Source organism: Oncorhynchus mykiss, chromosome 2, assembly GCF_013265735.2.
Source record: "Oncorhynchus mykiss isolate Arlee chromosome 2, USDA_OmykA_1.1, whole genome shotgun sequence".
NCBI classification, from domain to species: domain Eukaryota; kingdom Metazoa; phylum Chordata; class Actinopteri; order Salmoniformes; family Salmonidae; genus Oncorhynchus; species Oncorhynchus mykiss.
In genome coordinates, this window is record NC_048566.1 from 94,955,376 (window position 1) to 94,976,707 (window position 21,332).

General features: G+C 46.9%; 2 protein-coding genes across 6 annotated transcripts in view; one reads left to right on the forward strand and one right to left on the reverse strand.

Moving 5' to 3' along the window:
* The window catches only part of LOC110500336 (cyclin-dependent kinase 17), a 65,951-nt gene extending 65,038 nt beyond the window's left edge, over positions 1–913 (forward strand). For all 4 annotated transcript variants that reach the window (XM_036959786.1, XM_036959799.1, XM_036959794.1 and 1 more), the window contains exon 16: positions 16–913. In XM_036959786.1, the coding sequence (XP_036815681.1) occupies positions 16–53 (38 nt within the window). In that variant the 3' untranslated portion in view covers positions 54–913. The remainder of the gene's footprint in view (positions 1–15) is intronic.
* A 3,629-nt stretch (positions 914–4,542) lies between these two features.
* LOC110500345 (ETS domain-containing protein Elk-3-like) lies at positions 4,543–19,538 on the reverse strand. 2 transcript variants are annotated; one of them, XM_036959842.1, is made up of 5 exons: positions 19,291–19,538; positions 12,836–13,044; positions 11,242–12,135; positions 8,561–8,683; positions 4,568–5,718 (listed from the first exon to the last, which is right to left on the reverse strand). In XM_036959842.1, the coding sequence occupies exons 2-5, from the start codon at positions 13,040–13,042 to the stop codon at positions 5,626–5,628; spliced, it is 1,317 nt and encodes a 438-aa protein (XP_036815737.1). In that variant the 5' UTR covers positions 13,043–13,044; positions 19,291–19,538; the 3' UTR covers positions 4,568–5,625. The 2 variants fall into 2 exon arrangements, with proteins under 2 accessions (XP_036815746.1, XP_036815737.1); XM_036959851.1 differs by lacking the exons at positions 12,836–13,044; positions 19,291–19,538 and adding an exon at positions 12,691–12,765 and having other exon boundaries at positions 4,543–5,718.
* Positions 19,539–21,332: the final 1,794 nt, after the last annotated feature.

Below are 21,332 nucleotides of genomic sequence, written 5' to 3' on the forward strand. Positions count from 1 at the left end.
TTTTGCTACCTTCAGGCAACGGCAAGAACAGAAGGCAGAGCATGCTCTTCTAAAGACTCCTAGCGGTGGTGTGTTCAACAGATGAGGATGTCTTACCTACCTGAAGAGTTATACAGACAGAGATGGTTCAGTCTCAGAGATGGTTGTCTACAAGGGGCCACGGGGGTGGGGGGGTAGGAGGACCAGCCCTCTGTGCGTTCCCCCTTTCTGCCAGGGGCCCCTATCTACAGTACTGTTGGACCCCTGGGGGCCCAGGCCAATGTGAAACTGGCTAAAAATAGAGATGTTTATACATTTTATATTTATTGGGGATAAGAGAGAAGTTGCTGCTACAAATCCAACTACTGTCTAGAAGATTCTAACTGGCTCAGTCACTTTAAAAGAAAACATGCAATGTGTATAGATGTTTTATTATTTGGAAGTGGTGGCATTGTGGTGGTTTTGTCCATTGATTTCCATTATTTCCACCTCAACACTCCAACTGTGACAAACAGACAAACCGAGATCTTTGCTGTAGCAGAGTCTGACGTTTTGGGATTTTCTCTGTTCTGTTGCCGTACGTGGTGCTGTATTCAAACACCAACCTCCCATATTTCTGGACCATTCAATACACATCACAAGATACTGTTGAGGCCAGTACAGCCCTAGTGGATGGTGACGATCGTAGCGATTGTTCTATCTCTATGGTGACCATATCCACCTGCTTCCAACCTGAAAGACTGTACCTCAATTTTGATAGAAGGTATGGGAGCAGTGATCGGCTTGGTGAAAAATGGTTCACATAGTTGTTAGTAGGTACAGTTGAAGTCAGAAATTTACATACACCTTAGCCAAATACATTTAAACTCAGTTTTTCACAATTCATGACATTTAATCCTAGTTAAAATGTCCTGTTTTAGGTCAGTTAGGATCACCACTTTTATTTTAAGAATGTGAAATGTCAGAATAATAGTAGAGACAATGATTTATTTCAGCTTTTATTTCTTTCATCACATTCCTAGTGGGTCAGAAGTTCACATACACTCAATTACTATTTGGTAGCATTGCCTTTAAATTGTTTAACGTGGGTAAAATGTTTTGGGTAGCCTTCCACAAGCTTCCCACAATAAATTGGGTGAATTTTGGCCCATTCCTCCTGACAGAGCTGTTGTAACTGAGTCAGGTTTGTAGGCCTCCTTGCTCGCATACGCTTTTTCAGTTCTGCCCACAAATTTTCTATAAGATTGAGGTCAGGGCTTTGTGATGGCCACTCCAATACCTTGACTTTGTTGTCCTTAAGCCATTTGCCACAACTTTGGAAGTATGCTTGGGATCATTGTCCATTTGGAAGACCCATTTGTGACCAAGCTTCAACTTCCTAACTGATGTCTTGAGATGTTGCTTCAATATATCCACATAATTGTCCTTCCTCATGACGCCATCTATTTTGTGAAGTGCACCAGTCCCTCCTGCAGCAAAGCATCCCCCACAACATGATGCTGCCAACCCCCGTGCTTCACGGTTGGGATGGTGTTCTTTGGCTTGCAAGCCTCCCCCTTTTTCCTCCAAATGGCCAAACAGTTATATTTTTGTTTCATCAGACCAGAGGACATTTCTCCAAAAAGTACAATCTTTGTCCCCATGTGCAGTTGCAAACCGTAGTCTGCCTTTTTTATGGTGGTTTTGGAGCAGTGACTTCTTCCTTGATGAGCGGCCTTTCAGGTTATGTCGATATAGGACTCGTTTTACTGTGGATATAGATACTTGATAATATATAGATAATTGTACCTGTTTCCTCCAGCATCTTCACAAGGTCCTTTGCTGTTGTTCTGGGATTGATTTGTACTTTTCGCACCAAAGTACGTTAATCTCTAGGAGACAGAACGCGTCTCCTTCCTGAGCGGTATGATGGCTGCGTGGTCCCATGGTGTTTATACTTCCATACTATTGTTTGTACAGATGAATGTGGTACCTTCAGGCATTTTGGAAATTGCTCCCAAGGATGAACCAGACTTTATATTTTTTTAGGTCTGATTTTGTCTGATTTCTTTTGATTGTCCCATGATGTCAAGCAAAGAGGCACTGAGTTTGAAGGTAGGCCTTGAAATACATCCACAGGTACACCTCCAATTGACTCAGATGATGTCAATTAGCTTTAGAAGCTTCTGATAAGCTATGTCATCATTTTCTGTAATTTTCCAAGCTGTTTAAAGGCACAGTTAACTTAGTGTATGTAAACTTCTGACTCACTGGAATTGTAATACAGTGAAATAATCTGTCTGTAAACAATTGTTGGAAAAATTATTTGTGTCATGCACAGAGTAGATGTCCTAAGCGACTTGCCAAAACTATAGTTCGTTAACAATAAATTTGTGGAGTGGTTGAAAAACGAGTTTTAATGACTCCAACCTAAGTGAATGTAAACTTCCCACTTCAACTGTATATGTAATGTAGTAGTGGAGCTTCTACCCTAATGCTCCCAACCAAGATTTAGAAACCCGTACTGGTCAGATCCAGAGGGGAGCCGTTAAGGAGAACATTGAGACTGGATGGTTCCTTTGTGACGTCAGATCATTCCGGAATGATGTGGCCTCTTATCATCATGACTCATGACCAATGAATGAACAAAAGCAGTATGTCAGAAACTTGGCTATGTGGAATTTATGATATGGACATTACAGGAAGATGTCAAATATCTGACTTTAATTTCTATTCTTCATAACACCCAGAGGCATTGGCCATGTTCCAGGTCACCTACATTGCGGTTGAGTTGCTCATGTTGTTAGATTATTAAGTTGTATTGAGGAGGGTTCTTGCAATATGAAATGCTACGTACTCATTTGCAGAGAACACATCCAATTGGTCATAGATGAGAAAGTAGTATATATATTTTTTAAATTGCAGTATATCTATAACTTAACAATCTGATTGTCTGTGCAACAGGACTGCACTGTAGGCGACCTGGAACATGGCCACTACCACCACCATGATGACAGTTTCCTCTTCTCCACTCTTCTCTATTGCACCAAGCTTCCTGTGTCTGTGGTGAAGAGTATGTGAGCGGAGATGAAATCTCACTGTCAAACCAGGCCAGATAGTGAAGGGGAGTGAAACCAGGCCAGATAGACTGAAGGGGTGTGAAACCAGGCCAGATAGACTGAAGGGGTGTGAAACCAGGCCAGATAGACTGAAGGGGTGTGAAACCAGGCCAGATAGACTGAAGGGGTGTGAAACCAGGCCAGATAGACTGAAGGGGTGTGAAACCAGGCCAGATAGACTGAAGGGGTGTGAAACCAGGCCAGATAGACTAAGGGGGTGTTAAACCAGGCCAGATAGACTGAAGGGGTGTGAATTACCGACCATTATGTTTCTACTCTGCCATCCATTCTCATCCTACCTTCAAACAACCAACTGGAAAACGGTTCCTTGTGTTGGATTGCTTGTATCATTGTGTTGCCTGCTGTGTATGGGGGAAAGAGGAACAGACAGTCACTGAAGCCCTCGGCCCATAATGGTACCCTATTCCTTATATCATTCCAGGAAATGAGTCCCTTCTAGGTAGTGTAACTTATTTTTAAAAAATAAAAATTTTATTTCACCTAACTTTAACATTTTGTAATGAAGAGCACATGTTCAATTTAGGATTTTAAAAAATTATTATTATCTGTACCGGGGCTGATTGTACTGGGGCTGACTGTACCGGGGCTGACTGTACCGGGGCTGACTGTACCGGGGCTGACTGTACCAGGGCTGACTGTACCAGGGCTGACTGTACCGGGGCTGACAATTTAAACTTAAATCAGCCATAAACCCTTTGTGACAGGGGGAATGGAAGCTTGAGGTGTGCATCAATAAAAATTGATTTGTTAAAACATTTTTAGCCTATCTATGGATAATGACAGGGTTGATGTGGTACGCTCAACCCGCTTGGTTTTCCACCACAAAACACCAGAAAAATGGAGGGTTGACCTTTAAAATGAATCACCAGTCTCATTAAATCAATTATAGTCTTGATTTGTCAAAGCAAAAAAAAAAAAAAACTAGTACCTGAACCTAGATCAGCACTCCTGCTCTGAACTGCCTCGTGAATACAGGGCCCAGCTCTCCTAGTGAACACAGTAGGGAGTCGGTCGATTTAACAGCGTTACATACCAGATGTTTGGTATGATATTATTACTTTGACGTTATTTGTGGATCATTATTATTAGTGTTGCATGTCATAAGGGATGCCCTCCTTTTATATTTGAGATTTTTTTTCAGAGTAAGAAAATTAAACTGAAGATTATATGTAAATGTCTGGTCTGTTAGGCTCCTGTTCCCTTACTTCTTCTAGGGGGTCGGCAGGGTGGCCTAGTGGTTAGAGCGTTGGACTAGTAACCGGAAGGTTTCATGTTCAAATCCCCGAGCTGACAAGGTACAAATCTGTCGTTCTGCCCCTGAGCAAGACAGTTAACCCACTGTTCCTAGGCTGTCATTGAAAATAAGAATTTGTTCTTAACTGACTTGCCTTTCAATCCTTGCAACAAATTAAAATGAGTGTAAGTACACACACACGATACACTCTGCTGTATAACTGAAGACGGCAGCGTTACAGCATTCAATGCTTCAGTTTTATTCAAAACAAGACCAATATAACATTATACAGAATATATACTGTATAGATCCGCTCCAGTATAAACAAAGAACATTACAAAGAACATTACAAAGAACATTACAAAGTGTTACAAAGAACATTACAAAGAACATTACAAAGTGTTACAAAGAACATTACAAAGAACATTACAAAGAACATTACAAAGTGTTACAAAGAACATTACAAAGAACATTACAAAGTGTTACAAAGAGCATTACAAAGAACATTACAAAGAACATTACAAAGAACATCACAAAGTGTTACAAAGAACATTACAAAGAACATTACAAAGTATTACAAAGAACATTACAAAGAACATTACAAAGTGTTACAAAGAGCATTACAAAGAACATTACAAAGAACATTACAAAGAACATTACAAAGTGTTACAAAGAACATTACAAAGAACATTACAAAGAACATCACAAAGTGTTACAAAGAACATTACAAAGAACATTACAAAGTATTACAAAGAACATTACAAAGAACATTACAAAGTGTTACAAAGAACATTACAAAGAACATTACGAAGTGTTACAAAGAACATTACAAAGAACATTACAAAGCTTTTTCATTGATTTTGGAACCCCGTCTTCATATATATATATATATTTTGGGGGGGGACAAAAAACACGTCAATGGTCTTTCATTTTCAAAAGGCACAGCCGGCGCTATTTGAAAAGCATAGTGCATTCAATACAATTCAATATCATACAATGAAAACAACAATGTTTCACATTCTGTAATGATGATCACAATTATACTTCTAGAGATGGGGGAGGGGGGTTCAGAGGGGGGTGAGATGGATGGAGGGGTAAAATGGGGGAGGCGGGTTCAGAGGGGGGGGGGGGGGGGGTTGAGATGGCTGAGGGGGGAGGGGTGGGTTGAGACTCCAAATCATAAGCAAATTTGGAAGAAAATCAAGTGAAGGCTGATGGGAATTCACATTGAAGAGTTGCTGATGCAGGAGGCAGTTGGTCCAATGGGCTGGATTGGGTTTTTGAGAGCCTGAATCATGACTTGTGATTGGCAGGGGACAGGAGCAGGGGTGAGGGGGACCCGTCCAAGTTTGGCATGGGGAGGTGTCCATTCATTAGACTGGGGAACTGTGGACAGAGAGAGAAAGAGGTGTATGGGTTTAGCCAATGCTCCTGAATTTTCTAAATCTAGTGCTGGGCAATGAAGAAGAGACCTACACACTGCATATAATGCTGTCCCATAGTGTTTCAATCCTTGCAACAAATTCACAATGTTTCCAATTCACAGAAGCCTTGTCCAGGGGTGTATTCATTAGTCAGACTCTGTTGTAAAACGTTTTGCGACGGAAACCATTTACTGTTTACTTTAGGAATCAAACTGAAAGGAAATGGGGAGGGACCTACCTGGAAAACGTTTTAAGTTTGGAGTAAACGCTTCCCGTTACAACCACCAAAAGGTTCTGCAGCCCAGGTCTCTGCTACCACCAGAGGAACTGTAATCCTGGTTTCCTGTTGCTCTATGGACTGTGCCTCTTCCCTCCCTCCTCCTCTCCCTCCCTCCTTCTCTCCCTCCCTCCTTCTCTTCCTCCTTCTCTCCCTCCCTCCTTCCCTGCCCTCCCTCCTTCTCTCCCTCCTTCCCTCCCTCCTCCTCTCCCTCCTTCCCTCCTTCCCTCCCTCCTCTCTCTCCCTCGTCTCACTCCTTGTCTCCCTCCCTCCTTCTCTCTCTCCCTCCCTCCTCCTCTCCCTTCTCTCCCTTCTCTCCCTCCTTCTCTCCTTCTCTCCCTCCCTCCCTCCTCCTTCTCTTCCTCCCTCCTTCCTTCTCTTCCTCCCTCCTCCTTCTCTTCCTCCCTCCTTCTCTCCCTCCCTCCCTCCTTCCTTCTCTTCCTCCCTCCTTCCTTCTCTTCCTCCCTCCTCCTTCTCTTCCTCCCTCCTTCCTTCTCTTCCTCCCTCCTTCCTTCTCTTCCTCCCTCCTTCCTTCTCTTCCTCCCTCCTCCTTCTCTTCCTCCCTCCTTCTCTCCCTCCCTCCTTCCTTCTCTTCCTCCCTCCTTCCTTCTCTTCCTCCCTCCTCCTTCTCTTCCTCCCTCCTTCCTTCTCTTCCTCCCTCCTTCCTTCTCTTCCTCCCTCCTCCTTCTCTTCCTCCCTCCTTCCTTCTCTTCCTCCCTCCTTCCTTCTCTTCCTCCCTCCTTCCTTCTCTTCCTCCCTCCTTCCTTCTCTTCCTCCCTCCTCCTTCTCTTCCTCCCTCCTTCTCTCCCTCCCTCCCTCCTTCCTTCTCTTCCTCCCTCCTCCTTCTCTTCCTCCCTCCTTCCTTCTCTTCCTCCCTCCTTCCTTCTCTTCCTCCCTCCTTCCTTCTCTTCCTCCCTCCTTCCTTCTCTTCCTCCCTCCTCCTTCTCTTCCTCCCTCCTTCTCTCCCTCCCTCCCTCCTTCCTTCTCTTCCTCCCTCCTCCTTCTCTTCCTCCCTCCTTCCTTCTCTTCCTCCCTCCTTCCTTCTCTTCCTCCCTCCTTCCTTCTCTTCCTCCCTCCTCCTTCTCTTCCTCCCTCCTTCTCTCCCTCCCTCCCTCCTTCCTTCTCTTCCTCCCTCCTTCCTTCTCTTCCTCCCTCCTTCCTTCTCTTCCTCCCTCCTTCCTTCTCTTCCTCCCTCCTTCCTTCTCTTCCTCCCTCCTCCTTCTCTTCCTCCCTCCTTCTCTCCCTCCCTCCCTCCTTCCTTCTCTTCCTCCCTCCTCCTTCTCTTCCTCCCTCCTTCCTTCTCTTCCTCCCTCCTTCCTTCTCTTCCTCCCTCCTCCTTCTCTCCCTCCCTCCTCCTTCTCGCCCTCCCTCCTTCTCTCCCTCCCTCCTAATAATTTCTACCACCCTAACAGGCTCTATAGAGGGTGAAGTGAGTGAACTATGCATTGTACACAAAGGGGCTGCTTAGGTGTGTGATGCTGGGAAGGGAGGAGGAAGAGGAGGGCTGGATAGCTGCAAAAAAAATGAGGAGCGGGCCTGTGTCCCACACTGCACCCTATTTCCTACATAATGCACTAGTTAAAAGTAGTGCACTATATAGAGGATAGGGTGCCATTTGGGATGCGGCCCAGGATCAGCCCTCGACGAAACCAGTTCAGACCGGCTCGGCTCCCCTGAGCTCAAACAGGAAGTATTCACAGGATATCTATCCCTCTCTGCCTATGTTAACACTGAAACTGGAGGTATACTGACATCGAGACGAAAGAGCTTCTCCTAATGTTACAAACCCAGCCAGGTCCGTCTCTGTTATTGCAGTCAAACTCACTTCATTCACACACTGAACATCTAAAACAAAATGACCTGGAATGTAGAATTACAGGTAAATGTACTTAAGATCAAATTGATAGAGAGGGATGTGATCGAGAGGGATGTGATCGAGAGGGATGTGATCGAGGGGGATGTGATCGAGAGGGATGTGATCGAGGGGGATGTGATAGAGAGGGATGTGAAAAAAGGTTGTACATTTTACCAGGGCAGGTCAGGAGGTTGGAGAGCGGAAGACATGGAGAGAAATGCGAACATTGATTCTACCTGACACACATTAGCATACATGTGAACTGTTTGGTCATCGTTACAGATGAGTGGAATTTCAACAGTCTAAGAACTCCCTCACCTATCCATCCTCAGGGGGAAACCAACAGGATTCGGCGATCAACCCAACAAACACTGTCCATTCAGCACTTCTCTGTTCTTTAAGCAAATCTGTCTCTTCCTCCACTCCTGTCTCTCTCTCTCTCTCCATCCCTCTTTCTCTCCCTCCCTTGAACTCTCTCCTTCACTCCTGTCTCTCTCTCTCTCTCCATCCCTCTGTCTCTCCCTTTCTCTCTCCTTCACTCCTCCCTCTCTCTCTCATCCCTCTGTCTCTCCCTCCCTGAACTCCCTCCTCAACTACCCATCTTGGGGAGTAAACAAAAAGACACAGTCCATTCAGCACTTCTGTCTTTCACTCCCCCCCTCCAGTTTTTACCTGAAACAGTGATCCGTGTCCTTGAAGCCTGGCCGGGCTCAGAGGGGCTGCGGGACTTAGGCTGCTCCAGAAGTGGACACCTGATAACAGAGAGCTGTGGCCCAGCAGCAGACCAGATGGAGTCTAGGGAGGGAAAATGAAAAAGGGCAGAGAGAGCAGGGGGGCAGAGAGAGCGAGAGAGCAGGGGGGCAGAGAGAGCGAGAGAGAGCAGGGGGGCAGAGAGAGCGAGAGAGAGCAGGGGGGCAGAGAGAGCGAGAGAGCAGGGGGGCAGAGAGAGCAGGGGGGCAGAGAGAGCAGGGGGGCAGAGAGAGCGAGCAGAGGGGCAGAGAGAGCGAGAGAGCAGGGGGGCAGAGAGAGCGAGAGAGAGCAGGAGGGCAGAGAGAGCGCAGGGGGGCAGAGAGAGCGCAGGGGGGCAGAGAGAGCGCAGGGGGGCAGAGAGAGCAGGGGGGCAGAGAGAGCGAGAGAGAGCAGGGGGGCAGAGAGCGAGAGAGCGCAGGGGGGCAGAGAGAGAGAGAGCGCAGGGGGGCAGAGAGCGAGAGAGCGCAGGGGGGCAGAGAGAGAGAGAGCGCAGGGGGGCAGAGAGAGAGAGAGAGCAGGGGGGCAGAGAGAGAGGGAGAGAGCAGGGGGGCAGAGAGAGCGAGAGAGCGCAGGGGGGCAGAGAGAGCAGGGGGGCAGAGAGAGCGAGAGAGCAGGGGGGCAGAGAGAGCAGGGGGGCAGAGAGAGCGAGCAGAGGGGCAGAGAGAGCGAGAGAGCAGGGGGGCAGAGAGAGCGAGAGAGAGCAGGAGGGCAGAGAGAGCGCAGGGGGGCAGAGAGAGCGAGAGAGAGCAGGGGGGCAGAGAGCGAGAGAGCGCAGGGGGGCAGAGAGCGAGAGAGCGCAGGGGGGCAGAGAGAGAGAGAGCGCAGGGGGGCAGAGAGAGAGGGAGAGAGCAGGGGGGCAGAGAGAGCGAGAGAGCGCAGGGGGGCAGAGAGAGCGAGAGCGAGCAGGGGGGCAGAGAGAGCGAGCAGGGGGGCAGAGAGAGCGAGCAGGGGGGCAGAGAGAGCGAGAGAGCGAGAGAGAGCAGGGGGCAGAGAGAGCGAGAGAGAGCAGGGGGGCAGAGATAGCGAGAGAGCGCAGGGGGGCAGAGAGAGCAGGGGGGCAGAGAGAGCGAGAGAGAGCAGGGGGGCAGAGAGAGCGAGAGAGAGCAGGGGGGCAGAGAGCGAGAGAGCAGGGGGGCAGAGAGAGAGGGAGAGAGCAGGGGGGCAGAGAGAGAGGGAGAGAGCAGAGGGGCAGAGAGAGAGGGAGAGCAGAGGGGCAGAGAGAGAGGGAGAGCAGGGGGGCAGAGAGAGAGAGAGAGAGAGAGGGAGAGCAGGGGGGCAGAGAGAGAGAGAGGGCGGGGGAGCAGAGAGAGGGAGAGCGGGGGGGCAGAGAGAGAGAGCGGGGGAGCAGAGAGAGAGCGGGGGGGCAGAGAGAGAGCGAGCGGGGGGGCAGAGAGAGAGAGCGGGGGGCAGAGAAAGAGAGCAGGGGGGCAGAGAGAGAGAGAGCAGGGGGACAGAGAGAGAGAGAGAGAGAGAGAGAGAGCAGGGGGACAGAGAGAGAGAGAGAGAGCAGGGGCAGAGAGAGAGCAGGGGGGCAGAGAGAGAGAGAGAGCGGGGGGCAGAGAGAGAGAGAGCGGGGGCAGAGAGAAAGAGGGGGTAGAGAGAGCGATGGATAGGGGGGGCAGAGAGAGATGGAGAGTGGGAGGGCAGGGAGAGAGAGCAGGTGAGGTGGGGAGGGGAGGTGAGGTGTGGTGGAGAGGGGGATAATTGTTGTTAAGGTTTCACTGTTGTGGAGGGACCCAGCCCTGCATGACTGGTCTGCCTGCCTTTCCCTTCATATTAATGGAATGATTGGAGCATATGGTATCACTTAGCCCCCCACCTCATACCCTCTCTCCCTCTCTTTCATACCATCTCTCTCTCTCATTATCTCTCTCTCTCTCTCTCTCTCTTTCTCTCTCTCTCTCTCTCTCTCTCTCTCTCTCTCTCTGACTAGGACAGGATATGTGTAAATCTCTTGCTTTTCCTCTGATCTTCCTTTGCATCGCTGTAAACAGTGTTTCATTTGTTGTTTCTGTATAAGCTGTACCACTGTCTGTGGAGAAGTCAACGTCTTCTTTCTAATGATGAAAATGTGGTTCAGCGAAGCCTCATGATTTTTTTTACACACAAACTAAAACACACGCTGAAATATCTGTAGTTGGATGTGATTTTTTTTAATAGTGCTTGAGTTTGGATCGTGTGCTCCGTTACATTAGTACTGTAAAAATACCCATATCATCTAGAAGACTGGGTCCGATGTGGCTGAGCGGTCTGGGCCTGTGGCACGGCAGTGCCTTGCTGCTCTAGCTGGGCTTTGGGGACACTGACGTAATGGTCTGGATAGACTCCAGCCCCCATCTCCCCGTAACCAGGCAGGCCTCAGTACAGTTAGGAAGCAAAGAAAAACACTATTCTGCAACACTATTCTCTATCTTAGAGAAGATCAACTAGCATCACTCACGAGTGAGATGTCTTTCCACAACATCAACCAACCTGATATGGAGTGGAATCAGTTTACCTGACTTCTTCATGTTGTAAATAGGGTTTTATTAACGATGCTAGTGTTAAGTATTCCCTGGGGCTGTGTCATGTCAAGTAGTGGTATAGGTATAGGTATACCATACCTGTGCAGTGAAGAAGGCGTGGGTGAGGGATCCGGACGGTAGGGCGGGGCTATTGAGGGCTATCGAGCCGATGTCACTTCCTGTCAAGAGCAGGGAGGGGGCGGAGATCTCTAGGGCTTTGGGCTTATTGGTTTTGGGTGGGAGTCCATGACAACTGTCTCCATGACTACTACCACTAACTCTACTACCACCACTGGTCCTCTTCTCCGGAGGCTGCAGGGCCTGCTCTCTCTCTCTATGCCCAGAAGAGAGATTCAGAGGCTGGGCTCCCTGGTCTGAGTCCTCCCCCTCCTCATCTTCTTCAGCCTCTGGGCTCCAGCCTCCTCGGCCTGGCCCTGGCTGGGGGTTATGGCTGTGGGGGGAGGAGGAGGGCGGGGAGTGGCGCTGGTGTTGGTGGTGGGTGTAATGGTGGAGAGGGGAGGATTTGGCTGGCCTGTGGGTGCTGAAGGATTGTGATGAAGGCTCAGGCTTGATGAGGGACGGTGAGGGTGGAGTATTCTCGGTGGTACCCGTCCCAAATCGGATGACTCCGGAGCGGGCCTCGTCCTGCTGTCTCTCCCTCAGGGCCCGGAGCAGCTCCTCTGGAGGAGAATGGAGGGTGTTGATGCTGAAGGAGGAGTAGAGGCCAGGGCCGAAGTACTTGTTATGACACGCAGCCTGCTGGGCCGCCGCAGCCACCTCCAACGCCGCCCCCAGGGCCCTCCTCTGCTGCTGCACCTCCTCTTCTTCCTCCTCCTCCTCTACATCCAGGTCCTGGAAGTCCTGGTCTTCGTGGAGCGTCACCCGACCGGAAGCCAAGCCCATCTCTACTGCTGCTGGGTCCATCTTTAAGATTTCCGGGAACGAGACAAACTTGTAGACAAACTTCTGTCCGATCACCTTCTTGATAATGTTCTGGGGCACATGGAACATTATTATGAGATTAGTGTGCAGGTTCAACCGAAAAATGATTTTGTGAATTCCCTAATATTTTATTCATGGATGTAATTACACATAAAAGATTTAATACACATTTATGAGCTGATAAGACAACATATATTTTCATTTTCTATTGTCAATAAATAAAATAACTAAATTATCAATGTTGAAGCAACCATTTTGATTTCAACATTTCATTCATAGAAAAATGAATTGCCACCAAAGCCATCGAAAATGATTACAAAATGTCTGAAATTCTAGTGTGTGTGGGTATGTGATGCATCATCGTCTCTGGGCTACGCTGTTTGTTAGGTGAAACAAGAGGAAGTGGAACTATGTGCCAGTGGGGATCTTCGTGTTGAAAAAGAAGAACAACAAACAACATGAAGTTACCATGAAATGTCACATCGACCGAAATGCCAAATAAACAGTGCAGAGATAATTGTCCGTGGGAGTATTCTAATTCAAGAGAGCTGTACCTTGAGTGAAGTAACATCAAAACCAAATGTCAAACAAACAAGAGGTCTGTACCTTGTCATAGTAGTATCTCAGGGCTCTGCTCAGCTTGTCGTAGTTCATATTAGTCTCATTTATTTCTAGTAGTATGTCTGGGTGAGTAATTGTACGTTGTGGTAGTAGTGTTTAGTTTACTGTCTGTGTAGTATGAATGTAGTACCTTGTCATAGTAGTATCTCAGGGCTCTGCTCAGCTTGTCGTAGTTCATATTAGTCTTGTTCTTGCGGAGCCCCCACAGCTTGGCCACCTCCTCAGACTTGAGCAGTTTAAACTCCCCGTCGTTCGACGTCCAGCAGATCAGGTGCTTGTGGCTCTGGTCCAACAACAGCTGCAACAGGAACTGCCACAACGTGATGGCACTGTCCATACCTAGAGGGTCACAGGCCATTGATGTTATCCACATGGAATCAGAGCAGTGGTGTAAAGTACTTCAGTAAAAATAATTTAAAGTACTACTTAAGTAGTTTATTTTTGTATCTATACTTTACTATTTATATTTTTGAAAACTCTTACTTCACTAGATTCCAAAAGAAAATATTGTACTTTTTACTCCATACATTTTCCCTGATACCTAGAAGTACTCGTTACATTTGAAATGCTTAGCAGGATAGGAAAATTGTCAAATTCACACAGTTATCCATCGAACATCCCTGTTCATCCCTACTGCCTCTGATCTGTCAGACTCACCAAACAGAGAACATCCCTGGTCATCCCTACTGCCTCTGATCTGTCAGACTCACTAAACAGAGAACATCCCTGGTCATCCATACTGCCTCTGATCTGTCAGACTCACTAAACAGAGAATATCCCTGGTCATCCCTACTGCCTCTGATCTGTCAGACTCACTAAACAGAGAATATCCCTGGTCATCCCTACTGCCTCTGATCTGTCAGACTCACTAAACACAAACGCTTTGTTTATAAATGATGTCTGGGTTTGCCGCTGGCTATCTGTAAATAACATTAAAAAAACAAGAAAATCGTGCCATCTGGTTTTGCTTAATATAAGGAATTTGAAATTATTTATACTTAAATATTTGAGCTATTCCATGTACTTTTAATACTTAAGTATATTTAAAATCAAATACTTTAAAACAATTTTTACTCAAGTAGTATTTTACTGGGTGACTCACTTTTACAAGAGTAATTTTTTTATTAAGTTATCTTTACTTTGACTGACTTAAGCGTGAAAATGGGGTACTTTTTCCACCACTGAACCAGGGTTGTTGTCCTGTCCAGGAGCAGGCGGCAGCCTGGAGGATGGAGAACCGGCCAGCCACCGGAGCGTGACCCTGGGCTGTTCCTAGCCTGTTGCCTGTGTTGCATGGTGTCTACTTACAACACACGATGTTTCTATACTGGATCAATCCAAATGTATTGTATACCAAGTATAACACTGTAGTAGCCTACACTGTGACGTGTGAAGACAAGTCACAGTGTGAAATAGAAGCGTGCAGACTAGTATGTGTAATGTAAAGTAACAGAGGAGATGGTTGAAAAAGTAGGAACAACAGCTCAAGCCAGACGTAGGCTGCGGTCCAACCTGGCTGAGGCTACAGGAAGTATGCTGCGGTCCAACCTGGCTGAGGCTACAGGAAGTATAATACGGTCCAACCTGGCTGAGGCTACAGGAAGTATAATACGGTCCAACCTGGCTGAGGCTACAGGAAGTATGCTGCGGTCCAACCTGGCTGAGGCTACAGGAAGTATGCTGCGGTCCAACCTGGCTGAGGCTACAGGAAGTATGCTGCGGTCCAACCTGGTTGAGGCTACAGGAAGTATAATACGGTCCAACCTGGCTGAGGCTACAGGAAGTATGCTACGTTCCAACCTGGCTGAGGCTACAGGAAGTATGCTACGGTCTAACCTGGCTGAGGCTACAGGAAGTATGCTACGGTCCAACCTGGCTGAGGCTACAGGAAGTATGCTGGGGTCCAACCTGGCTGAGGCTACAGGAAGTATGCTGCGGTCCAACCTGGCTGAGGCTACAGGAAGTATAATACGGTCCAACCTGGCTGAGGCTACAGGAAGTATGATACGGTCCAACCTGGCTGAGGCTACAGGAAGTATGATACGTTTCAACCTGGCTGAGGCTACAGGAAGTATAATACGGTCCAACCTGGCTGAGGCTACAGGAAGTATAATACGGTCCAACCTGGCTGAGGCTACAGGAAGTATAATACGGTCCAACCTGGCTGAGGCTACAGGAAGTATGCTGCGGTCCAACCTGGCTGAGGCTACAGGAAGTATGATACGGTCCAACCTGGCTGAGGCTACAGGAAGTATAATACGGTCCAACCTGGCTGAGGCTACAGGAAGTATACTGCGGTCCAACCTGGCTGAGGCTACAGGAAGTATGCTGCGGTCCAACCTGGCTGAGGCTACAGGAAGTATGCTACGGTCTAACCTGGCTGAGGCTACAGGAAGTATGCTACGGTCTAACCTGGCTGAGGCTACAGGAAGTATGCTGCGGTCCAACCTGGCTGAGGCTACAGGAAGTATGCTGCGGTCCAACCTGGCTGAGGCTACAGGAAGTATGCTATGGTCTAACCTGGCTGAGGCTACAGGAAGTATGCTGCGGTCCAACCTGGCTGAGGCTACAGGAAGTATGCTGCGGTCCAACCTGGCTGAGGCTACAGGAAGTATGATACGGTCCAACCTGGCTGAGGCTACAGGAAGTATGCTGCGGTCCAACCTGGCTGAGGCTACAGGAAGTATGCTACGGTCCAACCTGGCTGAGGCTACAGGAAGTATGCTGCGGTCCAACCTGGCTGAGGCTACAGGAAGTATGCTGCGGTCTAACCTGGCTGAGGCTACAGGAAGTATGCTGCGGTCCAACCTGGCTGACGCTACAGGAAGTATGCTGCGGTCCAACCTGGCTGAGGCTACAGGAAGTATGCTGCGGTCCAACCTGGCTGAGGCTACAGGAAGTATGCTGCGGTCCAACCTGGCTGAGGCTACAGGAAGTATGCTGCGGTCCAACCTGGCTGAGGCTACAGGAGGTATGCTGTGGTCCAACCTGGCTGAGGCTACAGGAAGTATGCTGCGGTCCAACCTGGCTGAGGCTACAGGAAGTATGCTGAGGCTACAGGAAGTATGCTACAGTCTAACCTGGCTGAGGCTACAGGAAGTATGATACGGTCCAACCTGGCTGAGGCTACAGGAAGTATAATACGTTCCAACCTGGCTGAGGCTACAGGAAGTATGATACGTTCCAACCTAGCTGAGGCTACAGGAAGTATGATACGGTCCAACCTGGCTGAGGCTACAGGAAGTATAATACGTTCCAACCTGGCTGAGGCTACAGGAAGTATGATACGGTCCAACCTGGCTGAGGCTACAGGAAGTATAATACGTTCCAACCTGGCTGAGGCTACAGGAAGTATGATACGGTCCAACCTAGCTGAGGCTACAGGAAGTATGCTGCGGTCCAACCTGGCTGAGGCTACAGGAAGTATGACGGGCCGAGAGAGAGAGGGGGGGAGACTAGGAGGAGCGATCAGGGTGGGTTTTGTATTTTAATGGAGGAATGTGCAGTCCTATGAGTTCCTGTCTGCCTGGTTAATCACAGTCTACACACTAGCACACAGGCTGACTAGTCTTGTCTGAAGTAGTGCACTTCAGGGGAATAGTCTTGTCTAAAGTAGTGCACATCATTGGGAATAGTCTTGTCTAAAGTAGTGCACTTAATAGGGAATAGTCTTGGAAGCTGTTCACTGGCTCTGGTTTAATACGAGACACTCGGACAAACTCAATGATCGGTGTTCTGATGAGGAAAGTGAAATATTATTGACCCTGATCAATGAATACATTATCAAACCTACACACACATGCACCCACACGTACGTATGCACACACACACACACACACACATACGTACACACACGTACGGACACACACTTATGTAGTACACACACGTACACACGCGTACAGACACACACTTACGTAGTACACACACACACATATTCACAAACATACTCACATATCGTCAGAACACATTTCCGGCACAAACTGTCCCTAGAGTTATCTATCTGTTTTGTCAAACCACAAAACTGTCAAAGTCAGGACTTCCTCCTATTCTACTGTCAAGGACACATTAGTAGAGAGAGGGAGGTGATCCAACACTATGGGTCGCATTTCCCCAATCCTGTTCCACTTCCAACTCACTGCCTGCCTGGGTCATGAGATCAAGTCAAACTGTCCCTCTCACACTCCCCCCCCCCTTGGACATATACTGGGACAAAAACAAATGACTGTTTTGAGAGGGAATTCTATGTTAATGGTTCCTAGTGGCCAGGGGACTTTAATGCAGAGAAACTTAAATCAGCTTAACCTAATTTCAATCAGCATGAGGGGGAAAAAAACTTTAACTTTACTTCACACACAGAGATGTGTAGAAAGCTCTCCCTCACCCTCCATTTGGCAAATCTGACCAGAATTCTATCCTCCTGATTCCTGCTTACATGCAAAAATTAAAGCAGGAAGCACCAGTGACTCGGTCTATAAAAAAGTGCTCAGAAGAAGCAGATGCTAAACTACAGGACTGGAATATGTTCCGGGATTCTTCCCGGAAGAATCAAGGACGTTGTCCCCACAGTGACTGTACGTACATACCCCAACCAGAAACCATGGGTTACAGGCAGCATTTACACCGAGCTAAACCCGGAAGCTGCCCTCCGACCATCAAACAGGCAAGCGTCAATACAGGACTAAGATCGAATCATACTACACCGGCTCCGACACTCGTCAGATGTGGCAGGGCTTGCAAACTATTACAGACTACAAAGGGAAGCACAGCCAAGAGCTGCCCAGTGACAAAAGCCAACCAGACAAGTTCAATTACTTCTATGCTCGCTTCAAGGTAAGTAACCCTGAAACATGCATGAGAGCATCAGCTGTTCCGGACGACTGTGTGATCACGCTCTCCGCAGCCGATGTGAGTAAGACCTTGAAAAAGGTTAATATTCACAAGGCCGCAGGGCCAGATGGATTAAAAACCTATTCCCCCTCAGGAGACTGAAAAGATTTGGCATGGGTCCTCAGATCCTCGAAAGGTTTTACAGCTGCACCATTGAGAGCATCCTGACGGGTTGCATCCCTGCCTGGTATGGCAACTGCTTGGCCTCTGACCGCAAGGCACTACACAGGTAGTGCGAATAGCCCAGGACATCACCGGGGCCAAGCTTCCTGACATCCAGGTCCTTTATACCAGACGGTGTCAGAGGAAGACCCTAAAACTTGTCAAAGACTCCAGCCACCCTAGTCATAGACTGTTCTCTCTGCTACCGCACGGCAAGCGCAACCAGAGCGCCAAGTCTAGGTCCAAGAGGCTCCTAAACAGCTTCTACCCCCAAGCCATAAGACTCCTGAACAGCTAATCAAACTACCAGACTATTTGCATTGCCCCCCCTTCCCCTTCTACACTGCTGGCACTCTGTTATTATCTATGCATAGTCACTTTAATGTAACCTACATGTACATATTACCTCAATTACCTCGACACCGATGCCCCCTCACATTGACTCTATACTGGTACCCCCTGTATATAGCCTCGCTATTGTTATTTACTGCTGCTCTTTAATTACTTGTTATTCTTATCTCTTACTTTTTTTTAGGTATTATCTCATAACTGTATTGTTGGTTAAGGGCTTGTAAGTAAGAATTTCACCTGTTGTATTCGGCGCATGTGACAAATAAAATTTGATTTGATTTAATTTAATTGAGTTCAACTTTCCACGTCACCTCAGCAATCATTTAAACACAGTTTTGTGCAAAAAGATTTGTCACCTTTTGTAATATGAACCATGATCTTCCTGGTTATTCAGAGTTCACACAAAGCCATCCAGTGTTTTGGGGAACGGAAACTCCTAATGTGATTAGGTGCTGTGTGTGGAGACAACTTAACCATGACTAAATCTGCTCTCTTCCTGTTCACATTCACAGTCTGTCGCTCGCTGGAAAATCCAACCACCGATTGCGAGTGAACCCCACAGTCGTGACATACGACCAGCTTCAGAAAGCCCAAGCGGTGTTTTGAGTTGAATCTGGATTTGCTCTGCATAATACCCGTCTTCTTTTTGATGATCTATTAAACCCAACTGTCTGTCTCGTTCTCTTACTTTTGAATAGAATAGTATGACTGAAACACGATTCACACGGGAGATTATACAGAGTTGAAATAGACAGACTCCAATACTGTCTATTTCTTTTTCTGTCTCACTGACACAGTTTGAAGATGTTTTCTCTACCAGACAGATGCAAACCGGAAGCTCGTAGAAACGTTGTGTGGTCTACTGCAGACCAGACAAACTAGAAACTCTCTTGCTGAAAGATCCTATTCTATTCCTCTGTTATCACTGAGTTTACAGTAAAACGTGTGAATAAACAGCAACAATACATACAGCTTTATGTCTGTTGAACTTTGGTATAGACTAGAAAACAAAAAAACCTGTCCACCTGTGGCCTACTCACACACATAATCTACAATAACTGAGATCGGGTTTACCTAATTCATCAACCTACCTTTCAAAATCCATGTTGACTTTTCACTATCAAAGAAACAATGAAAAACCATAATAACTTAACATAAAACGCAGTCACTTGTTTTCACATTTACCTGCGATCTCTTGTTTGCCTTTCCTTCCACTCCTTGAAAACGTTTATGATGAAATGTGTATGACCCCTTGTTTTTCCATGCTGACTGACTGCCGTCTAGCTAGGCTACACGGCTCTGCTGGACTGAAATAGGATCCTGGCTTCTTTTTCTCTTTCTGAGCAGGAAGTTGGAGCAGGCAGACAGAGAGCCGGCTGGCTTCCTCTTCCCTACGATTCCCCAGGCGTTTTGCCGTCTATGTAAGCACGCAGTTCCTCCTCTCTCTTTCTCTCTCTCTCTCTCTCTCTCTCTCTCTCTCTTTCCCTCTCTCTCTCTCTCTCTCTCTCTCTCTCTCTCTCTCTCTCTCTCTTTCCCTCTCTCTCTCTCTCTCTCTCTCTCTACGCGCCGATTGCCAACATTGCTCTCGATTATAACACACATGGTAACTCTCCAACTTACTCAACAGTTAAGCTGACATCAAATAAAATACAATTGTATTTGCCACACGTGTCGTAAACAACAGGTGTAGACTAACAGTAGCGATGTTTCCATTAAGTTCAGTTATTTTTCTGTGGACATTTAGAAAGTTCTTGTGTCGATATATAAAAACAGCTGTAAAAAACTAAAAGTGTCCAATAAAGATGTAGTGGTTGAAGTATTTCCATTACCCATTTAGACAAATTACACGTGAATAATTTGGCCAACCCGTATGCCCTCCCATCTATCTGTTTCATGTCTCAGGTATACATAGTCGCAGGAAGTAGGGGTGCTGAGGGTGCTGCAGCACACCCTGAAAAATCGGAATAAAAAATATATATATAAAAAAAAAAAAAATCTCACAAAAGTGGTGCACAGAGCCTTTAATAGTTCTGCATTAGTGGATGATATAGCAGGCTGCAGCACCAGCATGGACAGAAAGATTTGTACGTGGTGACATGTGCCCTGCGTACCTTCAAAAATGATTCTGCAATCATCATTCATAAAAATAAAAAAACACCATTTACCACATCATTTGTCGCATTAAATAAAGTTTTTTTTTAAAAAAGGGTCAATGCAGATAGTCCGAGTGAGCTTAAATATTTAACTAACTATTTTGCAATCTTATGGCTTGGGGGCAGAAGCTGTTCAGGGTCCTAATGGGTCCAGATTTGGTGCATCTGTACCGCTTGCCAAGTCAATGACTTGGGTGACTGGAGTGTTTTTAGGGCCTTCCTCTGGCACCGCCTGGTATAGAGGTCCTTGATGGCAGGGAGCTCGGCCTCAGTGATATACTGGGCCGTATGCACTACCCTCTATAGCGGTACATAGTCATAGCACATAGAACATACAGTATAAAACATAGAACATACAGTATAGAACATGGAACACATAACACAGAACCTACAGTATAGAGCATAGTCAAAGTTATGGCTTATTCTAAAGTAGAATAAGGGAGGGGGGGAGCAAGAGAGAGAGAGAGAGAGTTATTTAGCCAAAATAGGATAGTATCTAGTGAATAGATATTCTAGGTAACTCTTTACATAGTCCAGTTTAATTATATTTACATTGATATCAAAGGGGACACTAAAAGACATTGTCCACTGCTCAAGGTTGTGTGCACTATGGTGTGTCATTATTGGGGCCAGGTACATTGATTTTGGAACTAGCCTAGACCAGAGTGCGTACATCAGGTCAAATATCAATTTGACCTCTGTGCCAAACATCGATTTGAATACGGTGAAAGCAAACCTATTGAACACGAGAGCCAACTTTTGACAAGGTATTTATTTAGATATCGAACAAATCAAATGTTATTGGTCACATACACATGTTTAGCACATGTTATCGGGGGTGTAGCGAAATGCTTGTGTTGCCCCTAAGTTGCCGCAAAGTTGGACTACTTTTCACAAACAGGACCTATGTGTAAATAACTGGAATAGGAATGAGATAATCCAGCCAGGATATGTTAATTTAAATCTAGCAAGGTTATATTCATTTAAAAACATGATTTAAAAATCAATAGGAGTCATTTTGGTACAAAAGAGAAAAATGGCTGAAATGCCTACAATTTCAATTGGCCTGTTGCT

Coding starts and splice junctions, on each gene's coding strand:
- LOC110500345 (XM_036959842.1), bottom strand. CDS start 13,042: ATGGACAGTGCCATCACGTTGTGGCAGTTCCTGTTGCAGCTGTTGTTG. Junction 12,136..12,835: donor TGAGATACTACTATGACAAG/GTACTACATTCA, acceptor CATGTGCCCCAG/AACATTATCAAGAAGGTGAT. Junction 5,719..8,560: donor GACACGGATCACTGTTTCAG/GTAAAAACTGGA, acceptor CTCTGTCCACAG/TTCCCCAGTCTAATGAATGG.